Source organism: Dermacentor andersoni, chromosome 11 (assembly GCF_023375885.2).
Source record: "Dermacentor andersoni chromosome 11, qqDerAnde1_hic_scaffold, whole genome shotgun sequence".
Lineage (NCBI taxonomy): Eukaryota > Metazoa > Arthropoda > Arachnida > Ixodida > Ixodidae > Dermacentor > Dermacentor andersoni.
Genome location: NC_092824.1, coordinates 101375564 through 101398863, shown reverse-complemented (window position 1 = coordinate 101398863; position 23300 = coordinate 101375564). Strand labels below are relative to the sequence as shown.

Here is a 23300-nt window from a genome sequence, read left to right as displayed (position 1 = left end):
GCATTCTTTTGTTTCATCTGTCTTGACTATTATTTTCTCTTTGTTCAGGTTCCTCTCCTGAATTTACTGAGAAAAGAATTTTCAAAGGCAAATGTCACGCTGAATGAAAACGAAACGGTAGAAATCTACGGATTAGACTACTACCGCCGGCTGAATGATTTTCTCCAGACTACCAAACCGTAAGTGAAAAAGTAACTTCATAGATTTTAGATATTTTAGATATGGCAATATATACATCGTTATAGCCGCAAGGTAGTTTGTTCGATTGGATATCAGACTATGGCCAAACAAATGTGTTTTCCGAAGAGGTGATCAATGCCGAAAATTTTCGTAACAGACGGCAATAATAATTAAAACTCTAAAGAATCCAACAAGCAGCTGTGAGTCAAGCCAGTGCGTTTATTTAAGCAAGTTTTTTTAACATCTGGCTACGCGGTACCTTAAACGTGAAAACCGAGCTGCTTTTTAGCATCTGTGGCAGTAATCGGCGCCTATCTGCTGCTTGCAATAAATTACGTCCCCTAACTCCTCTCTGTTCGCAAAATAAAAAACGCTTCGTTATAGCACAAGGATCAATACGTTCATTGTACCAATAATACTCTACCATTGTAGCCGACGACATATATTCGATATGTTTCGATTCGTTGTTGTCGCCAATAAATTACTCAGGCCAGTGCAGTCTCTACCAAGGTAAAAAGTTTCATAACAGGTTGCTACTTTGCTTTGTATTTTTACCCTAGTGATACACTGTACAACTACGCTGGCCTTCAAAAGATACTGGACTGGGTCACGCATGTATCTAAAGACACCCGGAATGCATCACTCGAACTGAGCAAAGTTTCTTCGGGAGTCTTGGAGGAGACTCCCCGCTGGAAAGTCTGCGTTGGCTTGGTGAATTCCGCGATGCCGGAGGTTGTCGGCTACCATTACGTTCTCCGCAAGTTTAGCGAAGACGCCAAGAAAGAGGTAACATCCGTGCTCAGACAGAGAAAGGGAAGAAGAGATGAAAGGCAGAGAGCTTAACCATAACAAGCTTTCGTTTGGAATTCTTCAAAGGGGTAACAGGGTAAGGGCGGAAGCGAGAAGACAGGAAGAGAATGATAAAAAAAAAAGAAAACAACGCACCTATTCGTGCACTATAGTTTTTCGGTCAGACCTTTTCGTTGCTTTTAAAGAGCCCCTACACATTCGTGTAGGCGTCATAAGCATTTGTGACGTTGTGACCCCAACCATCTTTTTTTTTTCAACAATGCCGATATAACAACAAACGTTGACGACGAGTAGTTTATCTTTCCCTTTTGAAGATGTTGATAGGCGAGCATGGGAAAGGCTAGCCTATAGTGCAGAACGTACGAACTATTTTTGCAATCTAGTCTGAGTGTATCTGTAAGAAAAATATAGGTGTGGGAGGCAACAACATCTTTGCGAAAGTCGTCTTTACTGCTTTTATTACACGATCAGTATTACGAGTTTCCACTGCAAAGTTCCACGTGCAGGAGAGAGATGGTTCCTTTAAGGAGAAAGAGTAAAAAAAGAAGTAATAGGGCCGGTTTAAGGGAACCACCGAAAAACTCAAATGCAAGAGCTTTTCCTAGGCACTAGGTGGAACTAGAGCGCAGTTTTAAGAGTATTGAACAGTAGTAGAGATGGCAGTTCTTACGCATGCATTTACACCGCTACTGGTCACTTTAGGTGGAAGACTTGGTCAGCAAGATATTGGGTGTTTTCAAGGATAGGCTCCAGGAAATTCAATGGATGGACAATGAGACAAGAGAGGCTGCAGAGGAAAAGGTGCTGTCACACTTTTTTCTCTTTACCAAAATATAATGCAGCACCTTTCTTTGCTGCACCCTTGGCGTTTCGTCCCATTGTTATTAGCGCGTTCAGCCATTTCGCCTCAACAACTCCTTCGATAAGTTTTCACTGAATACACTGAAAAAATTCATTCATTAACCAGTAAATTTCACTTAAGGGAAGGCACATATCAAATGTGCGTTTTCTCATTTAAACATATTCTTTTTTATATGTCGCCAGTCAGGTACACTACTTTGATTGAATTCCTTGGACATAACATTAACGAGAAATCAAAATGTACAGGGAAATATTTTCACCAAATCACTTGATAACAATTGCTTTTGGAAAGATATTGCAGTTTGAGAATAGCACGCAGAGAGTTATGAGGGAACAAAGATCGCAGCTGAATTTTAAACCTAGCTCCAATTTTGAGATAAACACTGTAAAAGTGCGGCAAACTGCTCCAGTTGCTGAGCTGAGTTCTTTTTTTTTTTTAACCAAAAGGCTTTCTTATAAGCAGTGAAATAATACTCGAATGCATACTATAGCACAATTTGGGATACATAACATAGAGGCTCGTCTCAGTCTCAAAGTTCTAAGCGGATGTGTCTTGGAAACTGACCTGCACCGCTTCGTATTTCATCGTTATCTGCTAGTAACATGAATTAGTTCAAGAATATTATTGAGCCAATTGCACTTTCAATTTCCCGTGCAAGAGGCAATTCAGGCAATTCAGTTGATATGGTGGAATTATGCTATGTGCTGCATAATATTCTACAAGACCTGTTACAAAAACAAAACAAAAGTTCTGATCCAACAAGGTATCCGGCTTGCAAAATAAAGGAAGAATATCACACTAACCTCGAGGTGACATAAAATCGGTTCCCATGCTTTCTTTACGGTGGGGCTGTGGGAACACGTGCATACATATTAAAACGACGCTTTCTTTGCCTACCTTTAGCTGGCTTTGGCGTGGCAGCTGCTACTGCTCCTGAGTTGGTCAGTTTGTCAGTTGGCGAATATGTTTGTGGATATATACGTAGGTTATTGTGAGTGCCGAATGAAAGTTGGCGCAAGGCCCTATGTAACCCTTGCACGCTGAGCGATAAAGTAGCGTGAGTATGCAGTTCTCTTATACCTAACAAAGAACAAATTTGCTGGTTAAAACTTGAAGGCAAATTCTCGGCTCACAAATATCTCCACATCAGGCCGGCCTGTTAATGGTATATGGTGACCTACTTTTACCCGATTCCTTGATTTACTTCTTTGAAAATTTTCAAGGAAAGAAATGTGAAGCTGTGGCCATATCCGCCATTATCAATTCATCTTCAATACGCAGCTAGCTTGGCAAAGCTGCTGCTTACCGGTAAATGAAGACGGCTGCTCGCATGATTTATTCATTTATTAGGATTACCGAAACAATAACTGCACATGTATATCGCTCGTATTATCAACGCAAGGCTTTCCTTATTATTGTAAATTGTGAATCGGCAAGACTAGAAATTAGATTTTCTGAAAAGGAGAAGTTAAAACCTTGGCCTCTTTCTTTTTTTGCAGCTGAGAAAGATGGGAACAAAAATCGGATACCCGGAGTGGATATTTAATAAGACTTACGTCGAGCAGTGCTATGGATATGTGAGTACGCTACCATCAAGGCTGGAAGCTCGACTGATATATAGCCACACTTCAAAAGACACTAATTTTATCGCATCTAGTTTCGTCTTGACTGAAAGAAAGTGTATTATCGTTGTCGCTGAAAGGTTACGCCGCCCGAAGACTGTGTGCGTGTCTGCTTTTTTTTTTTGTGACATTAACGTTGCTATTCAGCATTGCGCAACAAAACCCTTTTTTGAGTCCAGTAACGTGAGACATGCATGTCAACGATGCCTGGTAGCGTCTAAATAATTAACTATAGGGTTTTACGTGCCAAACCCACGATCCCATTATTAGGCAAGCTGTAGTAAGGGACTCCGGCAATTTTGGCCGCCTGCGATTCTTTAACCCGCTACTAAATCTAAGGGCACTGCTGTTTTCGCACTTTGCCCCCATCTAAATGCGGCCGCCGTGACCGGGATGCGATCCCGTGGCCTTGTGCTTAGCAGCCCAACACCATAGCCACTAAACAACCACGGCAGCTGTGACAACGTCCGGCAGCATGTTGCTTTGTGCCTGCGCACAGCCTTACGGACGCCACGTTAACTTGAGCCAACATATACGGACAAATGAGTGCCTCGGTGATAACAGCGCATTGGGCAACAGAGCGCACGAGATCAGACAACATAATCGGAGAATATGCTCGTGATGAATTACGTTCAAGCACAGACATGCCTGTCGAGCTCTTCGCCAAGTCCTTCGGCCCTCTTCGTTATGGCCATGCCCGTCTCATTTTCCTCGTGCGCTCCCTAAGTTGCACTGGTTACAACAGCTACTGAAACAGTTATCAGATTACTGCAGTAGTAAACTCCGGCGCATAAGCTTATGTGATGATGAGCTTAAATGTATGGACAGCCCTAATGTCTCCTAGCCTGCTGTCGTATTGAAGTGCATCGCATCACTTTTAGTCTCTTCTCTCCTAACTCAATTAGGAATTTAGTGTTCTCGTCCTTGATCGGTGCCCTTTTCTGCACTTCTGACACTGAACAGTTTTACATTTTTCCGTATACACACAGCCGAAAATCCCTACGGGCGATTGGCAGAGCGCCAACGGTTGCGCTGGGCCTCTCTCGAGGCATCTGTCTGAAGCTGGCTTGTCTCTGGGATTGTCGTTCCGAATTCAGCAGCAACCTGTCATGGGAATCATGAAATAGACCTAAATACGTAGGATGTGTGTCCGAAAAAAGAGAGGAAGCGCACAGCTGTCGCACGCCTGTTTACGGACGGGCTGTTTGTCATTTTCACATTGTGCTGCATTTCACACCGTATGCACAGTTCTCTAACTCCGAATGAGCGAGCGATTCCTGCAGGTACCAGCACTACTGCCCAACACCGCCTTCGCTGAAATGCTGTACCGGATAACAACCAACAACTGGATAATGACGATGCTGAGGCTCCGACAACCATACGACAACGATAAAGAGTAAGCGAATAGCGTTGTTATCGCAAGAGTTTTAAGTAAATTAAATTTAATGTATCGTATTCAATGTTCTAAGGCAACTTACGGGTTGTGCAAATACCTCATTTGAGGTATGTACGTGATTGTACGCGTGTGTGTGTGTCGGAAGGACGGGGTGGGGGTGGTTTTGGATAAATTACGGACTGGAACAGGTCAGCCGCGCCTGGTGATCGAACCCATGTCGACGAGCTAAGCACCAAAAGGTCATGAACATTTAACTACGACAGCGGATAGCATATGTTCCATCTAAATGTACAGGCGCAGTAGGTTTGACGCGAGGAAAAGTCGGGATTACAATTGAAGCATCTTTGTGCATATGTTCTCGAAATGCGTACCTCAGGAAACTGCTTCCCCTCAAAGCTCGCAGTTTTCAAAGTTCCTTATCGTTTTCTGTGGTGGTGTGTTAGTTTAATTTGATATTTTCTACATCCAGTGCTATTCAGACACACATTCATAAATTTATACGAACAACATTTTGTTGCAGTTGTATAAATTTATCCACTCTCCTTTCCCATACCTAAAGCAATAAAAAAAATTTCGATGAGGTTGATTATATGGACTTATGCTGCAACAAATTAGAACATGACAACTTCATTACTAAGATGTAACAAAGGGCACCCAAGCTCTAAAATTCTCGTAAGTGATAATTGTTGACATAGCCCGAAATGGTCGTAGTATTTTAAATATAACTCTCTTGCGTGCATTATTAGAGGATATAATTTAGCACTGCTCTGGCCTGCTTCTCTAAGTGACGGTGCAAGTTCTTTATATCACGATGCATTCTTTCTCACTTTTTTTTAGGTGGGTTGTTGGTCCGGCTGTTCTAAATGCCTTTTACAGTCCGAATTCCAACGAAATGGGTAAGGCTAAGTGCACCCAAGAAAGTATACCTGGATTTGGTTACCCGACGCTGACATAGAAACGAGAATCTTTGTGACATTTAGTGCATAACTGATTTATACGCGAAAAAGAAATAGGCAACAACATGTGCACTGTAGTGACACAACGCTAAGAGCAAATTGAGCCCCTCACTTAATGCACATGCCCACACATAAATAGTATGAGCCAGACTTGATTTGGACATGTTATTTTCTCTTTAACCATAAGAAACAGCTAAGGGTGCATAGTGAATGAGGCATCCCAGTTGATAATACATCTACTGGTACAAAAAGACCTCAAGCATGACGTGTGCTAAGTCTCACATTGCGGCAGCCATATTAAAACGTTTTCAACAATGGATCGACTTTAGAGGAAGCTTCAGCTCAGGTGCTTCTATCTAAATACATGTAAAAGAAGAATTCGTTATTCTCGGCAACCACTGCAGCAAATTTGACGTGGTTTGTTGCATTTAAAAGAACAAAAATAAAATATAGTGACTGTTCGTTTCAAATTTTTAAGCTAGATCATCAATATTTTATTAAGAGTTCGCAAAAATCGAAAATTTTCAGGAAACGAAACTATCAAGACTACAACACATTAACTCAGCAAGAAAAATATCACAACTATGTGAATTGCATATAATAGTACATCTAAAGCGCACAAAATTGATATGTTACACGTGAATATAAAAAAATCTGTAATATGGAAATACAGCTTTTGCACAACCCTTGTAGACGACGTAACAAATTCACGTGGGATATAAATTGAGAAATCGAATTTGTGCGCTTTAAATGATCTACTGGATTCCGTTTACAGAACCACGATATCAGTTTTTGATGCACAGCTATTAAATAATAAACTTCGTGCGTCTACTTTTCTCGAAATTTCGATTTTTTGAAAATTCTATTCACAAAATTCATTTCATAAATCTAAAAGACGCTTCCAACAGTAACTAGAATTTAGTTTTCTCTTTCAAATGCAACAAATTTGATTAAAATCAATCCAGGGGTTATCTCAGAAAACTGTTTTTGAGTTTTACATGTATTTGAATAGGACGCGTCAGAGTTGGGCCCGAGTTAAAGCTTCCTCTGTACGACGCATTTAAAAAATAATACCATCATTAATCTTGTCGCCGATTTTTAGTATGAAAATGCCTTTATTCTATAGCTGATAGATGACCTGTGCTTCACAAGTCATGCAAGGGCAGCGTTTATAGGTTCGAACCCTGCACTGCTTTCGCGACATTACCCTATCCCTCCGACTCCGAGGGCAATGGTGAAATCTTGTGTTTCTACGTTCACCGAGTTGCGCGTTGGCACACTGTTCAGTATACGAAAACCTGAATTGTGTCTGCCAATTTGTCGAACGCGTGGTTTCACAAGAGCACTATTCTAAGTAATCTAATATCTAGATCATGAAAAAAAAAACGTTTTGTGTTTATACGAAAGGAGCGCTAAGGTGGGGCATGCTGCTTCTTCGAACGCGCGCTGTTTGTTATCAACGTAACGAGTTCCAAAATATTGTTTGTAGGATATACCGCGCTCGTTCAAATCAACGCTAATGCGATATCAAGGTATATATATGAGAATTTGCTTTTTCTTTCCACTGGTTACACATAACTGGCCCCGCCGAATATGACTGGCGTGACGTATATAAACGTAATGTCCTGCCAACCACAGCGGTACATTGGTTTAATGTGCTTACAATCACGTAGACTGACCCACTCTTACTTACGATGCTGTACTGGATAGTTCCGTCATTTGCCAATAGAGGCAGACTTCCAACCACAGCGCCATTTAATGGTGACATTGGCGCACTTTGCAGTGTATCCCTCGGGCATCCTTCAAGGTGTGTTTTATGAGCACGGACTTCCACGGTAAGCGATTCCATGCAGCCGCGTACTATCTTCTGCACTCATTTTTCTCTACCTGCACATTCGTTATCTTCACTCCATGTTCGATAAGCTGGCCAGAAACAAGCAGTTCATTCACAAAGCGCATCACTGATCACTTCGCTGATCACTTAAAACACCTGCACGCGCCTAATTACTTTGCCATATGCAAGATATGACAGACGAGCCGTGCCTCACTGCTTTAAGCGCATGCGTCAGCGCTTATGAGAGTTTCTGAAGGTTGGCCAAGATGATAACTGCAAAGTAACACGGGTTCCAACTCCTAAAGCTGCCTGTATGCTCATTCTGCCTCACCAGTTAACAAGGATAGTAAGCTTAAGACCTGGTTCTGTTTTCAACAGTTCCATCAACTTCGGAGCCATTGGTACGGTGGTCGGGCACGAAATGACGCATGGTTTTGATGACACCGGTGAGTGCTCACGGAAAAGGTGCGATTTTAGGTTATGTAATTCACATTATTGCACTCGAAACACTGTATATGTAAAAAATTGTACCGGTTGCCAGCTTAATAGCTTATGAGTGATCTATCCTGATTCAAATAACCAACCGATAAAGAAACCCGGCTACCCCTTTTGTCCCAACAGTGCCGATGCACCCTCTAAAACCAGTATCTACCAGGTGCCTCACGTGACCAACGCACTTGCAGCGCTTCCGTTGGAGCGTAGCATGGCGCCCTGCAACAAAACGATGCTGCGCGCTGAACCTATATTCGGAATTTCAGGGCCTGACAAAAATTATCAGGAAATGAATGTTTCCCGTAGTGTTCCGAAATTGCACATTTTCAGCCGTGCTCCGAATTTTTGCGCGCAGGTTTCAGCGGTCACTGTTCTTTCTATGTCGTTATGCCCCCATTCTCGCCCCCCCCCAACAGAAAGAAAGAAAGAAAGAACGAAAGAAAGAAAGAAAGGAAGAAAGAAAGAAAGAAAGCACGTTAGCTTTTCGATCGCCAGCATCCACTAGTTGAACATGCAGTTTAGGGCTGAGTCGGTGCTGAAGAGCATCCGTGGACATGTCGGTGACACTGCGACCACCATAGAGCCCGATTTCAGGGGAGGCATTACCTAGGAAGTAGCCACCAATAATTGGCACAATGGGTCTCATCCAAATATAACATGCTGAGACGTGAGGGCAAAGTTCCTACGAACCATTTCCCACTGCACACCATTACATATATAATGCAAACCGCTAATCCACAAGTAGGACGTCATAGTCAAGCGTGAATTTTTCAAAGTTCTACGCTATCTTGGAATGATGTAATACGGCAAAAATATTTGGACAATGAAGCAACACTTGCATAAACTCCCAAACATAGTATGTTAATGTATATGCCATATCAGCCAGTAGACATGCACACATTATTTGCCTAAAATCTTAAACTTGGTAACCCAAGGCACAGTTGCTTGTTGATAAACTGAGTATTGCTATTTAGTCCCCATGCTCATGCGATAGTTAACAATTTTTTTGTAATAATGTAGCATACAGAATAAGCTTGACGGTACTCTTGGACAAATATAAAGCCAAGAAATATATTCTATATGCCTCCATTATAACCTTCGCGCTTCCTAGCAAATATGCTCAAGGCCGCTGACACCAGCTTTTGTTTTTGTTCATACGCGAAGGCAGTGAATTCGACGCCGATGGTGCTTTGAAACAATGGTGGACCAATGATACCCGTTCGCTCTTTTTGGAAAAGTCCAAATGCTTTGAGTATCAATATGGAAATATCACCGACGGTACTGCAAATATGAAGGTAAGGCCTGAGCATGTTTGTTTGCTACAAACATTGCGAAGTTTGACAGGGATATCATACCATAAATGCCTAGTTGCGCTCCATAGTTTTAAGGAAACACAAACGAAGACAATCCGATTCCACAAAGAAGATGATACACATTATGTTGCGTGTGTAGTTGGGTTTATGAGGTGAACAATCTTTCATTTCGTTCAGCATACGGTATCGCTTGCCAAAACCGAGTGTAACCTGACATGTAACAAAGTGAAACGAAAACATGTAATGATAGTATCACATATATTTGCAGTCATAACGACTAACGCGTCTTAGTTTAGTACCGCATGTGGAGGAAGGAAACCATTACTCGAACATGCTTGTGTTGAGTGCACAGATGTCACCATTGTTACACCACGCCCGACGAAAGTGGAGCAAAATTTTGCCTCTCGCTCAGCAGTCAGAGAGGCGTGTAGCTCGCCAGTAGATTTTTCGATCCGAGCGAGAGTGGTTCTGTATGACAGAGCTCACTGTGGCATAGTAGGTACCCATAAAACAAATATCTGCTCTTAAGTATATCGAAGGCTTCCGATTGTACAACTAGTTGCAGAAACTTGATTATTGCTTGGCTATGGCGTCTCCGTGTTCGGCACGTATAGGTCCAGATATGGTGCGAAGAGACTCGGGCTGTAAGGCAGAGGGCTGCTAATCTGCACATCTGACCATGGTGGGGACCCTACGAATAGAGATCGAGCACGATTGCACGATTACACCATAGGACCACCACTGGCTGTATCATAACTTGAGAATGTAAATTAAAAAAAAATATGGGATTTTACGTGCCTAAACCACTTCCGAATTTTGAGGCACGCCGTAGTGGAGGACTCCGTAAATTTCGACCACCTAGGGTTCTCCAACGTGCGCCTAAATCTAAGTACAAGGTTGTTTTCACGCCCATCGCAATGCGGCCGCCGTGGCCAGGATTCGATCCCGCGTCCTCATGCTCAGCAGTCCAACACCATAGCCACTGATGCCATAGCCATTACCCGCCATTACCATGGCGGGTAATGTAAGTTTGCAATGCCTGAATAAATGTCACCTATTTGTTGTCATCACTTTTTGTAGCCTTGTACCCATACACCCTCAGCAGCACGCATAAGACAATTCAGGTACGCCTCGGGGAAGCGTCCCAGATTAAGCCTACACGATATTTTTAGTATGTTTCAATATAACGATGCAGCACCACTTGGTATCAATGTAGAAGAAGTAATTAGCCTACAGATAACCATTTATTTGATGTTATACCCGATCTATTACGCAGATAAAAAATGTCGGCAACACGCACGTGTACTGTTATGACGAGCTATGAGCGCTGCTTGACTGTTCTACATAAAACACACTATATTTTAGCCACACGACAAATTTTACTGACCGCTGCGGTTCGGAGCCGTAGAATGTGATCAGGATATCATGAAGACACACTCGCATGGTGTTGAGAATGTAATATGTGTGTTACAACAGTTTCGCGGCGCCTTCAAGCGAATGCCAGCAGAAGACCGTAGATGGCAGCCTCAGCTCTGTCAGCAAAACCATGTGGAGCACTAGTCAACTACAATATTTGGAGTGCGTAACTGCTTAAAATGAATCGAAAATAGTCACTCTATGTGATCGATTGTTTTTTTTCGGCACAGTTATGGCAACAGCTAAACAGGGCACGGTGTTTAGTTACTAAAACGTCTGTGTGCTCTCTTTAAATTTAGCGTCGAAAAAATGAAAAGGACGCAGAGGACGCTATGGGTGACCTTTTCTGTTTTCTCTGCTCTGTGTCGCGCTGTTCAAAACTCAATGTGATTAACCAAGAAGCCAAAATTATGACAATAAAGATGAAAGGGAGCACGGCTTTTGCAGCGTGGAAGTCATAAAGTCGTCAGAAATATGAGGGAACACCAATTTCATTGTCGAGAAATAATTACACCTGGTGAATACATGCAAATCTTATGTGCTCCCCATAAAGAAATGTCCAATAGGACAATGCTGGGTATTGAGCTTATTTGATAAGCGCTATGTCTAAAATGTATTCAACATAAAACAAACAAATAAGGTATTTTTTCTTGAGAAATAGATAACCAAACCGGAATGACACATTCGCTCGTTACGTGTAGCCTTTTTTATTTTCACAGTGGTGAAGTAATACATCCCTCTGGTGTCAGCATGTTTCTTTTGTGATGTAGTACATCGGTCATTCAATAACCAAAATATGTGCTGCATTTTCTTCACACAACGCAGCTAAATGGCAAAAATACTCTGGGTGAAAACATTGCGGATAACGGTGGCCTGCGCATGGCCTTCAAGGTGAGTGGAGCTAATACCTTTTGTGCCTAGACAGCGGAGCAACTAGCATTCCCAAGTTGGAGATGAAAAAGCACTCGCCACAGGTAACAAAGGAACAAAGTTTAAAATGTTTCTAGAACCCGTACGAGTCCCCTGTTCAAAAAAAAAAGGAAAAAGAAAGAAGCAGGTCCGTGTCTTATAAATGCAAATGCTTATATACCATTTGCATCTGCGATATTGCGAATGCCATGATCGGGCTCGTTACGTAGTACGGATCCATGGCTACAGCATGGGATATGGTTATTGCGGATTGGCGCGTAACGTACCACGTACTTAGTTTAAGATATCTCGCGTTTTTTTTTTTCTAAATACAAGGGGTGGTTTTATACTTCAAACATACGGCGCAGAAAGACCGCTTACGCTGGGTGCGTTCAAAGGGGCATTGCAAAGTAGAGCTCCGCGCTCGGGGTATCCTTGAGACAGATGAGAAGGTGCGTCGGAGCACTGACCCACAAGCTTCGCTGTATATATTTTTCAACAGGGCACGTTGGATCTGTTGCATTTTTTCCCACTAGGTTATGTCTGTTTTTCATGTGAAAATAAGCTGACAGTAGTCTGTAGCTTGTGTTCCTGTCTGTTCTGCGTTGTCAGTAGCCATGATTCTTCGTGAGACATGCACGAACATGCTCATTGTGACGTGGTAGAGTGTTAGTGAGCAATAAAGTTTGGCTTTGTACATTTGAAATCTGTGTACTGTAGAAGGCGTCTATGTTTCCTAGTCTTGGCACACCGTCCGGAGCACTCGGTACATATGCCTAAAGCTTACCAGTGGCTCTAGACTCACGGCCCGCGTTAGCATCAGTCGAAAAAGCGCTTAAAATTCCAACTGTGTAAGGCAAAATTAGCAAAGAATTAAGCGCACAATATGAATATGCGCATTTTCGTTTCTTCAATGATTAGGAATCACAATTCTACACAGCAATTTATGTAAGTGCTGGCATCTGAAAAATTCTGTCACCACGAGAAGGTAATCACAAACAACCTGAAGCCGTAACTTCATGAGAGAAAAGCCCAGAGTGTACAGCGCCTTACGTAAGCCACTAGTGTAATAAGTTTACGCATGTTCCTGACCAGTGGATTTCCTTTGATATCTGCGATGATACAGTGTCCAAAGCTAAATGTACATGTCCCACTGTAATCAAGCGTATTATGGAAGTTGCAAAAACAACTCGTAACACTTGTAAAAATGCATACCTTTAATTAAACTTCCTGCATAGAGATATATAGCCTGGCCTGGCGCTATAAGTAATTTGATTCAAGAAACCATTTACCACTTGTTACTCTGTGAGTTGCTTGGCCGATATACAAATGGCTTTCTCCTACTGCTTCCCATAAGATTGCAAGTTCGACAGCTGGTCTCGGTGGGTACATGAATATATCGCTGAATGAGGTGGTTGCAGTAATTATTTTTCACAGGTAGCACTGAAAAATCGAATGTACTCGAATCCATACTGCTCTGCTAAATAGTGCTTCAAAGTATTGCAAATTACAAGCAGACTCGGACACCCATTCCACCACTGTGAAATCAATTTAATTGGCAGTTGCAACGCACCTGCAACCACGACGCCACTGCAGTCTATTCACTTCAAACCTTTATGTTCTTCCATTTGAGTGTTTCGCATGGGTATTGAAGTGAAACCTGGATAAATATTTTGCAGGCGTATGATAAGTTTCTCAAGAACGAACGTCGAAACGACGATACTCGTTTGAGTGGCCTGGAGCACCTTTCCGGAAGAAAATTATTCTTCATCTCCAATGCTATGGTATGTCGTTTCCACAGCGAAGGCATTTAAAACTATGGCCCCTAATCGCCGAAGCAGATCGTACATCAATCAATCAATCAATCAATCAATCAATCAATCAATCAATCAATCAATCAATCAATCAATCAATCAATCAATCAATCAATCAATCAATCAATCAATTAATCAATCAATCAATCAATCAATCAATCAATCAATCAATCAATCAATCAATCAATCAATGCTTATTTCACCAGAACATTGTGGATGGTCTTCAGGGCTAAAAGTTCCTCTAGGCAGTTTTACTGAGTCCCTGAAGACCCATGCACTATAGAACCGTTCGGATAGAACTGCTGCCAGCTAACAGTGATAGCGAACGTAGTATTCCAAGAAAAATTATGGATTCGGTGAGTTACAATGACATCTTACGGACGAGAAACTTGGTGAATCGGGCGCCAGAATTATGTCCGGTACATACTTATCAGCACGGTTCTGAAGCCGGGAATAGAAGGGTGTTTACATATGCCCCTCTCTTTGCAGGTTTGGTGTGACCTGGCACGTCCAGAGTACCTGAAACAACAAATTCAGTATGACCCACACAGTCCGAGTCACTTCAGGTAAGTGGATTAAGGTTTCGTTCAAAAAACGGTGCCTATCACCACGTAACCCTATCTGATGGTACATGCGAAGGAGTCGCCCACTTCGAGGCCGAATCCGAAAAACTGCAAGGTAAAACAACGCAGTTTGATTCAAGCTGTCCTAGAAATGCGGAAATCAGGGCAATATTTAAAATGCTATAAGTTCAATGCTGGTTCTAGCTATCAAAGCCGATAAGTAATACCGTAAGCTTGCTTGTGGTGTCGCCATATGCAATTAGCAATTGAATCGTTTTATCTATTACTTATTTTTTCACCACTTTCTATGTATTCTCTGTTCGCTATGTTTTTACTACTTGAAAGAATGATCGTGAAGCTGTCATATAGATTTTGCTTAGCGATAATTGGCAATTAAGTTCAAAGCAACATAATAAAGACGCCGCTGACAGGAACCAACATAGCCCTCCCAATGTGGCCTCTATAGGAATCGTTTCGTATGATGCACATTAAACTACACTAACCAGAAATAAGATGTCAAAATATATAACGAATTAAAACGCATGCGCACAATAAGCGAATTACCAGCGAACGCATGTGCGTCACTTCAGTGTACATCGACATACATTGCAACGGGTAAAACTCCGACCTAAAGCACGATTGCAATAATATATGAGTACAGAGAAACCAGGAGGTGCTTCTAAGTATACAATCTAACCAAGGCATTTTTTTCCAATAGCTCTAAATTGAAGGGTATATTGGCCAATCCATCTATATTCGATGGTTTGGAAGTCAACTACCTAATGTCAGCTTATCTTTATTTTTCAAGTGCTATATTGGAACGTGGTAGCACCTGCAGAAAAGTTCAGTGCGGGGAGAGCAGAGGACCATATTCAAGTTCCTGTTTAGCCAAAGGACAGGAGCGAAGCAGATTTGTGAGAAAATGTCCAAAAATATTGCGCGACAGTGGTCCTTTATATACTACAGTTCAAAATTGTTTTCTTAACCTTAAAACTCGTCATTTCAGTACTGAAAATGCGAAAGCAGTGTACGCCTGTTTCTAAACGTCTCTGTGCCTCCGAATGTTCAATTTAACCTCGACATAAACAAGGATGGCCGCTGCATATAAGCGAAGCATACTTCATCGCGTCTAAAAATGTCACACCAGAGAGCTGGTGCCATTATCCACGACGACTTCTAAATGATAAAGCTTGCAACAAAGTGGATCCCAAAAGGCTCGACAAATGGACAAAGAAGAAAAAGTGCGGAGACATCAATGGCTTTCTTGAGCATTTTGAGAAAAGGAAATTAGATTTGCCGGACAAACTGGTAACGGGTGATGAGACGTGGGTCTGCTCGTAAAATCCTGTGACATTAGTCCCACGATTGTAGGCACAGTGGTTCCGTCAGGCCAACAAAATTTGGTGTACCGAGCTAAATCCAGAATCAAATTTCTACAGTTTTTAGCTATAAGAAGAGATTTCTGAGGACGTATTTCCTCAAACAGATTAATTTATTATTACAGAATAATTTTCTGCCTCATTCACGTAGTTGAGGGAAAATATAAAGCAAAAAGTCGAGGAAAGCTCCCGAAATGCCCTCTCACACACTGCAGGTAAAGCTACGGAAAAGCTCACATCCTCAGGGTTTCTAGTGATGCTCTACCCGACCGGACTCCTTCTGACTACCATTCACCCTCTATATAACAAAACACCTAAAGGGACAAGAATTTGGAAGTGTTCTCGAGATAAGTAATGCAGCAAAGCAGTGGTCGCGCTAGCAGACGAAATAATTTTATTTGCATGGACTTAAGGAGCTGCGGAAAAGATGTCGCAAACTGCATTGATTTCGTCGTGCAATGTGACTAAAAATCAGCAACTGCCACACTATGCTACAATTTTTTTCTGTGTAACGTTAAAAACTTATCAACACTCCCTCGTAAACACTACTGGCTCGGTATTCAACATGCATGCATGTCCCTTCAGGATAAGCAAAAACAGGGTACTGGCATTCTAACCTAATAAACCTAATAGAGAGATCTTTCTGTAAAAGTACAACGGCTTTGAATATGTTAGATTGAAATTGGACTGTAGGAAAGTCGCTATCTTCTCTACTGCGCTAAAATTGGGAGTAACACGCCAGCACAAACACGTCGCCTGCTAGCATCACTCCATTTCGGGCAGTTTAAGTCGTCTGTTCCATTAATCAGGTAGATTAACACATATTGCGTAAAATAGTCATACACATTTTCGCTCAACAATAGTTAAGCGACATGGCGTATGGTCTAAAAATAAGGTTTAACTAATTTCTAGGCGAACTTCCGGAACTTCGCTTAAAATACATACTCTGTGACATATATACATGTACATATTCTGTCTAATAAACGTAGCAGCAATATACACGGACTTTGCCGGGAATGTCTGTATTTTTTATGCGCTGTATTTATTATACTGCATTTGTAGATTTCCTCAATGTAGGCCTATGTATTATTTACTTATCAGATTTAATTTTCTTTTTCTATTTTTAAATTTTCTATCGGCGTAATCAACCCATTTAACATTGCTGTATTCTTTGCACCTTATGCAGCAATTACCACAAGCGCAAGTGGGGAACCATTTTAACGCATCATAAAAGCATTGTATCGATCTCTTACACTTCGATGCCCATGTTTGGCCTACTGAAACCTAAGTCTTTATTTTGCTCTTTCTCTTTAGGGTGAATGTGCCGATGGCTAACATGCCCGCCTTTGCGGCTGCGTTCAACTGCCCGAAAAATTCGTTTATGAACAAAAAGAAGAGGTGCACCTTATGGTGACATTGGTGTAGCATAAAAAAAATAGCATTTACATTTCAAAGGCCGAGCACAATTCCCTGGATGATTCACAACATTCTTTCTCACAGAATAATTGCGCAATAAAAGGTAATGACTTTTCTGTCTCAAATTATGCTCGCTTTCTCTACTAACACGTTAAACACTGCTGACAAGCAGGACATAATGACGATGCACTTGAGCAGCGTAATCTGCTGATGTGTTATCTGCATATGTCGGATAACACAGCACAGCTCTATAATATAAACTGGTAGTTCAGAGGGACGCCTTCATTGCCTACCATTCCGTAGTCTCGCCTGGTTCGGTCAGTCCCTTCGTCAATCGCTGGTTGGGTTGTCACCGAGTACGTTCCCTTTCACTTAAAGAAAAATTAGGCGTGTCCGGCGGTGGGATTCGAAAGTCGACTTCCCAGCGCCGCAGCTCGCTGCTCCAACATTTAGGGCACAACCGCTTTTTTGCTTATTGCATTTCTCGCAAAAAAACTATAATATTGCTAAAAACAAGTTTGCCTGTATTTGCCGACACAAATGGATTAGCATTTCTTTAATACAACCAAGTCACCGAGCACTGTAATACTATTGTGCAGTTAAAGCAGCACCCTATGAACCTGAGTCACCACCGCAGGTGCACTTCTATGACATATACATCTGTAAACCAACACCAGCTAGCAGTTGGAGATGGTCAACACGAGCTGATATTATGATGATTTACAATGAGAAAGAAACCGGTGAAATCAATGCACTAACTATACCTGAGTAGATTGAGGAAAACTAATATCACTTGAACTCTTCATCTACATGATGATGATGATATGTAGTGTTTGATGGCGCAAGAGCCAACTGTGGCCAAAGAGCGCCATGGCAGTGCTTGCTCTAGAGCATTTACTGGTTAGGAGAAGCGTCCTCTAGTTCAGCAGAAAATTATTCTTGTGGCGTATGTAACTCCTAAAATATAGAAATTTTCTAGCTGCTGATGGACCTGACATATACTGTAGGTAATCTGTAGGTTCTTAGTTATAATACCAAATTCGAGCATCCAAATGTTCGAAACACAATTTAGCAGAAGTGCCTATTGAAACAAAACTATGGGTTCTTAGAATATGTTAGCAGATCATGTTGTTTACCTCTGTAAAATACACAAGGTCCTCTACAGCCTGCTACTATATTTCTAAGACAAATATCAATTGATCGCAAATAGGCGGACAGCATTGACCAAAAGCTGATCCACTTCGATCCACTGGAGACTCCTAATTGAAGCTGCTTAGATGGGTATTATGGGGAAGAGGCTAACACAAAAAACAAGTTTATCCAACTTTCGGGATGCATCTTCTCACCAAACAATAATCGTCATCTGCCTTATTTGAGTTTCCGTTGCTGTAAACTCCGCACTATCTACTTTATTGACGAGAATACTATGCTACCCATCTAACGCGATGCAGGATGTGACGTGGAAGTAGTAATCGTCATGCAGCGTTAAAGAAACGAAATCAGCCAAGATAGACTACAATTATTATTTGCGTATTATCTGAGCCCCGAAGGTAGTAAACTCTTTTCTAGAGTGTCATGTTATATCTAAGGTACGTAGAATACCTAACTATTATTTTATTGGTTTGTAGCAGTAGCGAAATTTCATATTTTATTAGGCCATACCCGACCCTGACAAGGTTCTGCAGCACAGCATCACATAGAAGCCCTCTTATCAATGCAGCTCAAGCCGACAAGTTCGCCACTATTTGAAAGACACTTTTGGCGAAATCTTAGCGGTGCCTGTCCCGACAAGTGGCTATAAGCTTCTAACGAGTTGTAAAAGACGGCAAACGTTTTACAGTCGGCAGTGCAAGATAAAGTAAGCTTCCCACAATAAGATTTATTGGTTTCATATCATGGAACAAGTGGCATAATTTAGTTGGCAGAATAGTATAAAAAGTTTTAGTATTAGATATATTTAGTGTGACCGTAAACGTACTGTTTGCAGAATATTGCATTGCCACAGGTGGCTATAACACTTCAGGAACAAATCTGGCAACCACATTTGTGGATGCAGAGCCTAACCATAGAGCACGCCAGGATAATGCTGCAGTGACTTACATATACTACTTAACTTCTTGTGTAAAGAGTTTGTAGTGAGATAATGGTGAACTTGGATTGGTTTCATGACCTTCGCTCGTCAAATCCATCGATATCACAAAAATGTTTTTCAGACCCATTGTAGCTGGACAAAACGCCACACGTTGTCGCTACCAACTTTACTGCTGTCATACACGGCTACCGTAACGCGTCAATTCATGACCTACTTTCATGATCTAACGCGCAAAAAAATATTTTGCTGGCGATAGTCTGCCGTGTCATGCACAGGAACGGCCGGGCTAGAAGGGGAGGCACCGGCTAACCTTCCCCCCCCCCTTTCTAGCGCGCACTTAGTCACGTCACCGCACACTCTCCTTCTCTCCCTTCTTCCCTGGCGTGCACAACACCCGGCGAGTGAGAATATGACATACATCAATGCATTCTTTTCGGATCATTCGTGCACGCTTTCTCTCGAACCCACAGAATACACGTGGGACGTGATCAGGTTTGATCGCAATTTAACTTTATGAGGAGCCTCATTGCGACAGTGGACGCAGGAATTTGTCTAGAGGGCCTATAGATTTGCTATCACAATAAAAGAAAGTTACATGAATAACTGATAAAAGTAAGAACTTGCGCTTGTGTATATAGCCGACAAGGAAACTAGTTTTTTCGCTTGAAAATTCCTAAGCATTCCTAAGCATTTCGCCGTAGTTCATTTGAAGGCAGATATGCTGGATCCTAAACCTGCAGTGCCAGCTGGACTAAACTGGTTGCGGATGGGAGGTCACGTTTAATGAAACATGCTCTGTGGTTTGTGAAGGTGAAGGCGCTATCGTATGTGGTGACCGATGGGACAAAAGTGGCAGCTCTATGGAGAATACGTTTACTGAAGATTTCTTTGTTGCGTCTACGGTAGACACCGTGGGCTGTGCCCACACCGAAATAAATATGCTGTCATCGAGCGGGTACAATTTTACGATTTTCCTTTCTCTGCTGATATAGAAGACCAGACTGGTGGTTAAATAAAATTGGTAGTTTTCGTTCATCGACACCTCTTCACCCTATACTTACCACGCGGCTTTACTAGTGGATTGCGTAAACTATCTGTGTTGAGGATTCGCGACATCAAGCATTTGCTTTTTCTGTACTGCGTGGTAAGGCGGAAATGTACGACGTGCTAATCAAACGAACATAACTAGGATGTGATTTCACAGCACTGGTGAAATGAAGTGAAGCGACAGGTCATTGAAATGTGTTGTGACAATCATCTTACTTTGAATCCTCAAATTACGGGTTCTGCGGCAACGCGACACTGAATGTGTGGCTTTGTGTGATGCTCGCCTCCTTTGTGTGCTCTTGAGCATGGGTGCACCGGCTTAGTGGAAGGTTAAACAATCGCAGGTTGCTGTGGTCGTTCCACATAAGGAACGAGTTTTCTTTTGATGGACGTAGCCGGATTGCGACACGTCTTGCACGAGAAGGCAAGAGTAATGACAGGTGTCACAGCGATCAAATTGACAAGGAGTTATGAGATTTCAAGACACGACCTTCAGTACGCTCTACGAACACGGAGGCTGAAGAAGACGAAAACAACAGTCGCTCCGAACGGGTGTTTTTCAGCAATTGAAAAGATGGAATGGACTAAGTCACCGGCATGTTGAAATGTGAGTTACTGCAGTGGCAATGACAAATCCGAGTAGGCGAGCATGTGTGCTCCGATGGCGAATTTCGTTCAGATTTTGTTATAAAGCAGCATTCTCTCTAACAAGAAAAGAACACAAATTTAATTAAGACGGGCCGGCTGTCACCTTCCTTGAAAATATTTATAGTGGCGAATAATGATCTCATTAGGCCAGTTCTAACTGCAGACGTCAGGATGAGAGGTCGGGACACTGGCCACCTTAATATAGGCCTACAGCGGAAGCGCACAGAAGCTAATTGTATAGGACACACGGTTTTCATGTGCCCCAAATGGAATATTTCTCTCTGCCTAGATAAGCGCAAGAACGCCTTCAATTTCTATATACACTTGAGCCATCCATACTGAAGCGACGGTTTCGTAAGATGGAGAGTGTTTCAGAAGACGAAATTTATATAGACATTCTGTAAGTGCGTGCCCAAATTTTCAACATTGGCAGAAGATAGGCGAAGTACCGAGTGTTTCGAATTAGTGACTACCTAATTTTAAAAATTAGGCGCCCTAATAAAGTTGTCTACTGTGAATTGTGAATGAAGGGCAAAATTAAAATAAACGACAAAGTGACAAATTTTTTGCTCGGGCCTAAAATAAATCGGACGTCAAAAGGGTAAGAAGCTTCTCCAATTTGATGAATTACCATACAATAGATATTCTGGTAGCGAATGAGGAATGATGACCGAACGCCGTTACTTTAGTAGTGTACTGTATGAGTTGTTTTAATAGCTCGCATAACGTTCGCTGAGATACCTTGTATGTTTATTTGTCGAATCATTGCCGAGTGCTTCTTCCTCTGTAATGTTGCGTTACCCTAACCTATAGCAGGGAGAGTTATTAGTAGAGTTTGCGGAACTTAATAATATGCGGATAATGAATACCTTCTTTCGCAAGCGGAATAGCCGAAAGTGGACGTGGAGGACCCCGAACGGTGAGACTAGACATGAAATGGACTTCGTACTTAGCTCTAACCCTGGCATCATACAAGATGTGGACGTCCTCAGCAAGGTGCGTTGCAGTGACCATAGGAAGGTAAGAACTTGAATTAGCCTAGACCTAAGGAGGGAACGGAAGAAACTGGTACATAAGAAGCCGATCAATGAGTTAGCGGTAAGAGGGAAAATAGAGGAATTCCAGATCAAGCTACAGAACAGGTATTCGGCTTTAACTCGGGGAGAGGACCTTAGTGTTGAAGCAACGAACGACAATCTTGTGGGCATCATTAAGGAGTGTGCAGTAGAAGTCGGTGGTAACTCTGTTAGACAGGATACCAGTAAGATATCGCAGGAGACGAAAGATCTGATCAAGAAACGCCAATGTATGAAAGCCTCTAACCCTACAGCTAGAATAGAACTGGCAGAACTTTCAAAGTTAATCAACAAGCGTAAGACAGCTGACCTAAGGAAGCTTAATATGGATAGAATTGAACATGCTCTCAGGAACGGAGGAAGCCTAAAAGCAGTGAAGAAGAAACTAGGAATTGGCAGGAATCAGATGTATGCGTTAAGAGACAAAGCCGGCAATATCATTACTAATATGGATGAGATAGTTCAAGTGGCTGAGGAGTTCTATAGAGATTTATACAGTGCCAGTGGCACCCACGACGATAATGGAAAAGAGAATAGTCTAGAGGAATTCGAAATCCCACAGGTAACGCCGGAAGAAGTAAAGAAAGCCTTGGGAGCTATACAAAGGGGGAAGGCAGCTGGGGAGGATCAGGTGACAGCAGATTTCTTGAAGGATGGTGGGCTGATTGTTCTAGAGAAACTGGCCACCCTGTATATGCAATGCCTCATGACCTCGAGCGTACCGGAGTCTTGGAAGAACGCTAACATAATCCTAATATATAAGAAAAGCGATGCCAAAGACTTGAAAAATTATAGACCGATCAGCTTACTGTCAGTTGCCTACAAAATATTTACTAAAGTAATCGCAAATAGAATCAGGAACACCTTAGACTTCTGTCAAGCAAAGGACCAGGCCGGATTCCGTAAAGGCTACTGAACAATAGACCATATTGACACAATCAATCAGGTAATAGAGACATGTGTGGAATGTAACCAACCCTTATGTATAGCTTTCATTGATTACGAGAAAGCTTTTGATTCTGTCGAAACCTCAGCAGTCATGGATGCATTACGGAATCAGGGTGTATAGGAGCCATATGTAAAAATATTGAAAGATATCTATAGCGGCACCACAGCCACCGTAGTCCTCCATAAAGAAAGCAACAAAATCCAAATAAAGAAAGGCGTCAGGCAGGGAGATACGATCTCTCCAATGCTATTCACAGCGTCTTTACAGGAGGTATTCAGAGACCTGGATTGGGAAGAATTGGGGATAAAAGTTAATGGAGAATACCTTAGTAACTTGCGATTTGCTGATATTGCCTTGCTTAGTAACTCAGGGGACCACTTGCAATGGATGCTCACTGACCTGGAGAGGCAAAGCAGAAGAGTGGATCTAAAAATTAATCCGCAGAAAACCAAAGTAATGTTTAACAGGCTCGGAAGAGAACAGCAATTTACAATAGGTAGTGAGGCACTGGAAGTGGTAAGGGAAT

The 23300-nt window shown here is 42.1% G+C and overlaps 1 protein-coding gene across 3 annotated transcripts in view; it reads left to right on the top strand.

Annotated features, from left to right (window-relative positions):
- LOC126538980 (neprilysin-1-like) overlaps positions 1-17087 on the top strand; it is a 29243-nt gene extending 12156 nt beyond the window's left edge. For 2 of the 3 annotated variants that reach the window (XM_055075230.2, XM_055075229.2), the window contains 13 exons: positions 49-179; positions 741-966; positions 1693-1791; positions 3352-3429; positions 4758-4870; positions 5708-5766; positions 7610-7661; positions 8039-8106; positions 9317-9447; positions 11707-11772; positions 13470-13574; positions 14094-14170; positions 16861-17087. In XM_055075230.2, coding sequence (XP_054931205.1) covers positions 49-179; positions 741-966; positions 1693-1791; positions 3352-3429; positions 4758-4870; positions 5708-5766; positions 7610-7661; positions 8039-8106; positions 9317-9447; positions 11707-11772; positions 13470-13574; positions 14094-14170; positions 16861-16960 — 1305 coding nt within the window. In that variant the 3' untranslated portion in view covers positions 16961-17087. The remainder of the gene's footprint in view (positions 1-48; positions 180-740; positions 967-1692; positions 1792-3351; positions 3430-4757; positions 4871-5707; positions 5767-7609; positions 7662-8038; positions 8107-9316; positions 9448-11706; positions 11773-13469; positions 13575-14093; positions 14171-16860) is intronic. The other variant, XM_050185666.3, reaches the window with a different exon arrangement.
- Positions 17088-23300: the final 6213 nt, after the last annotated feature.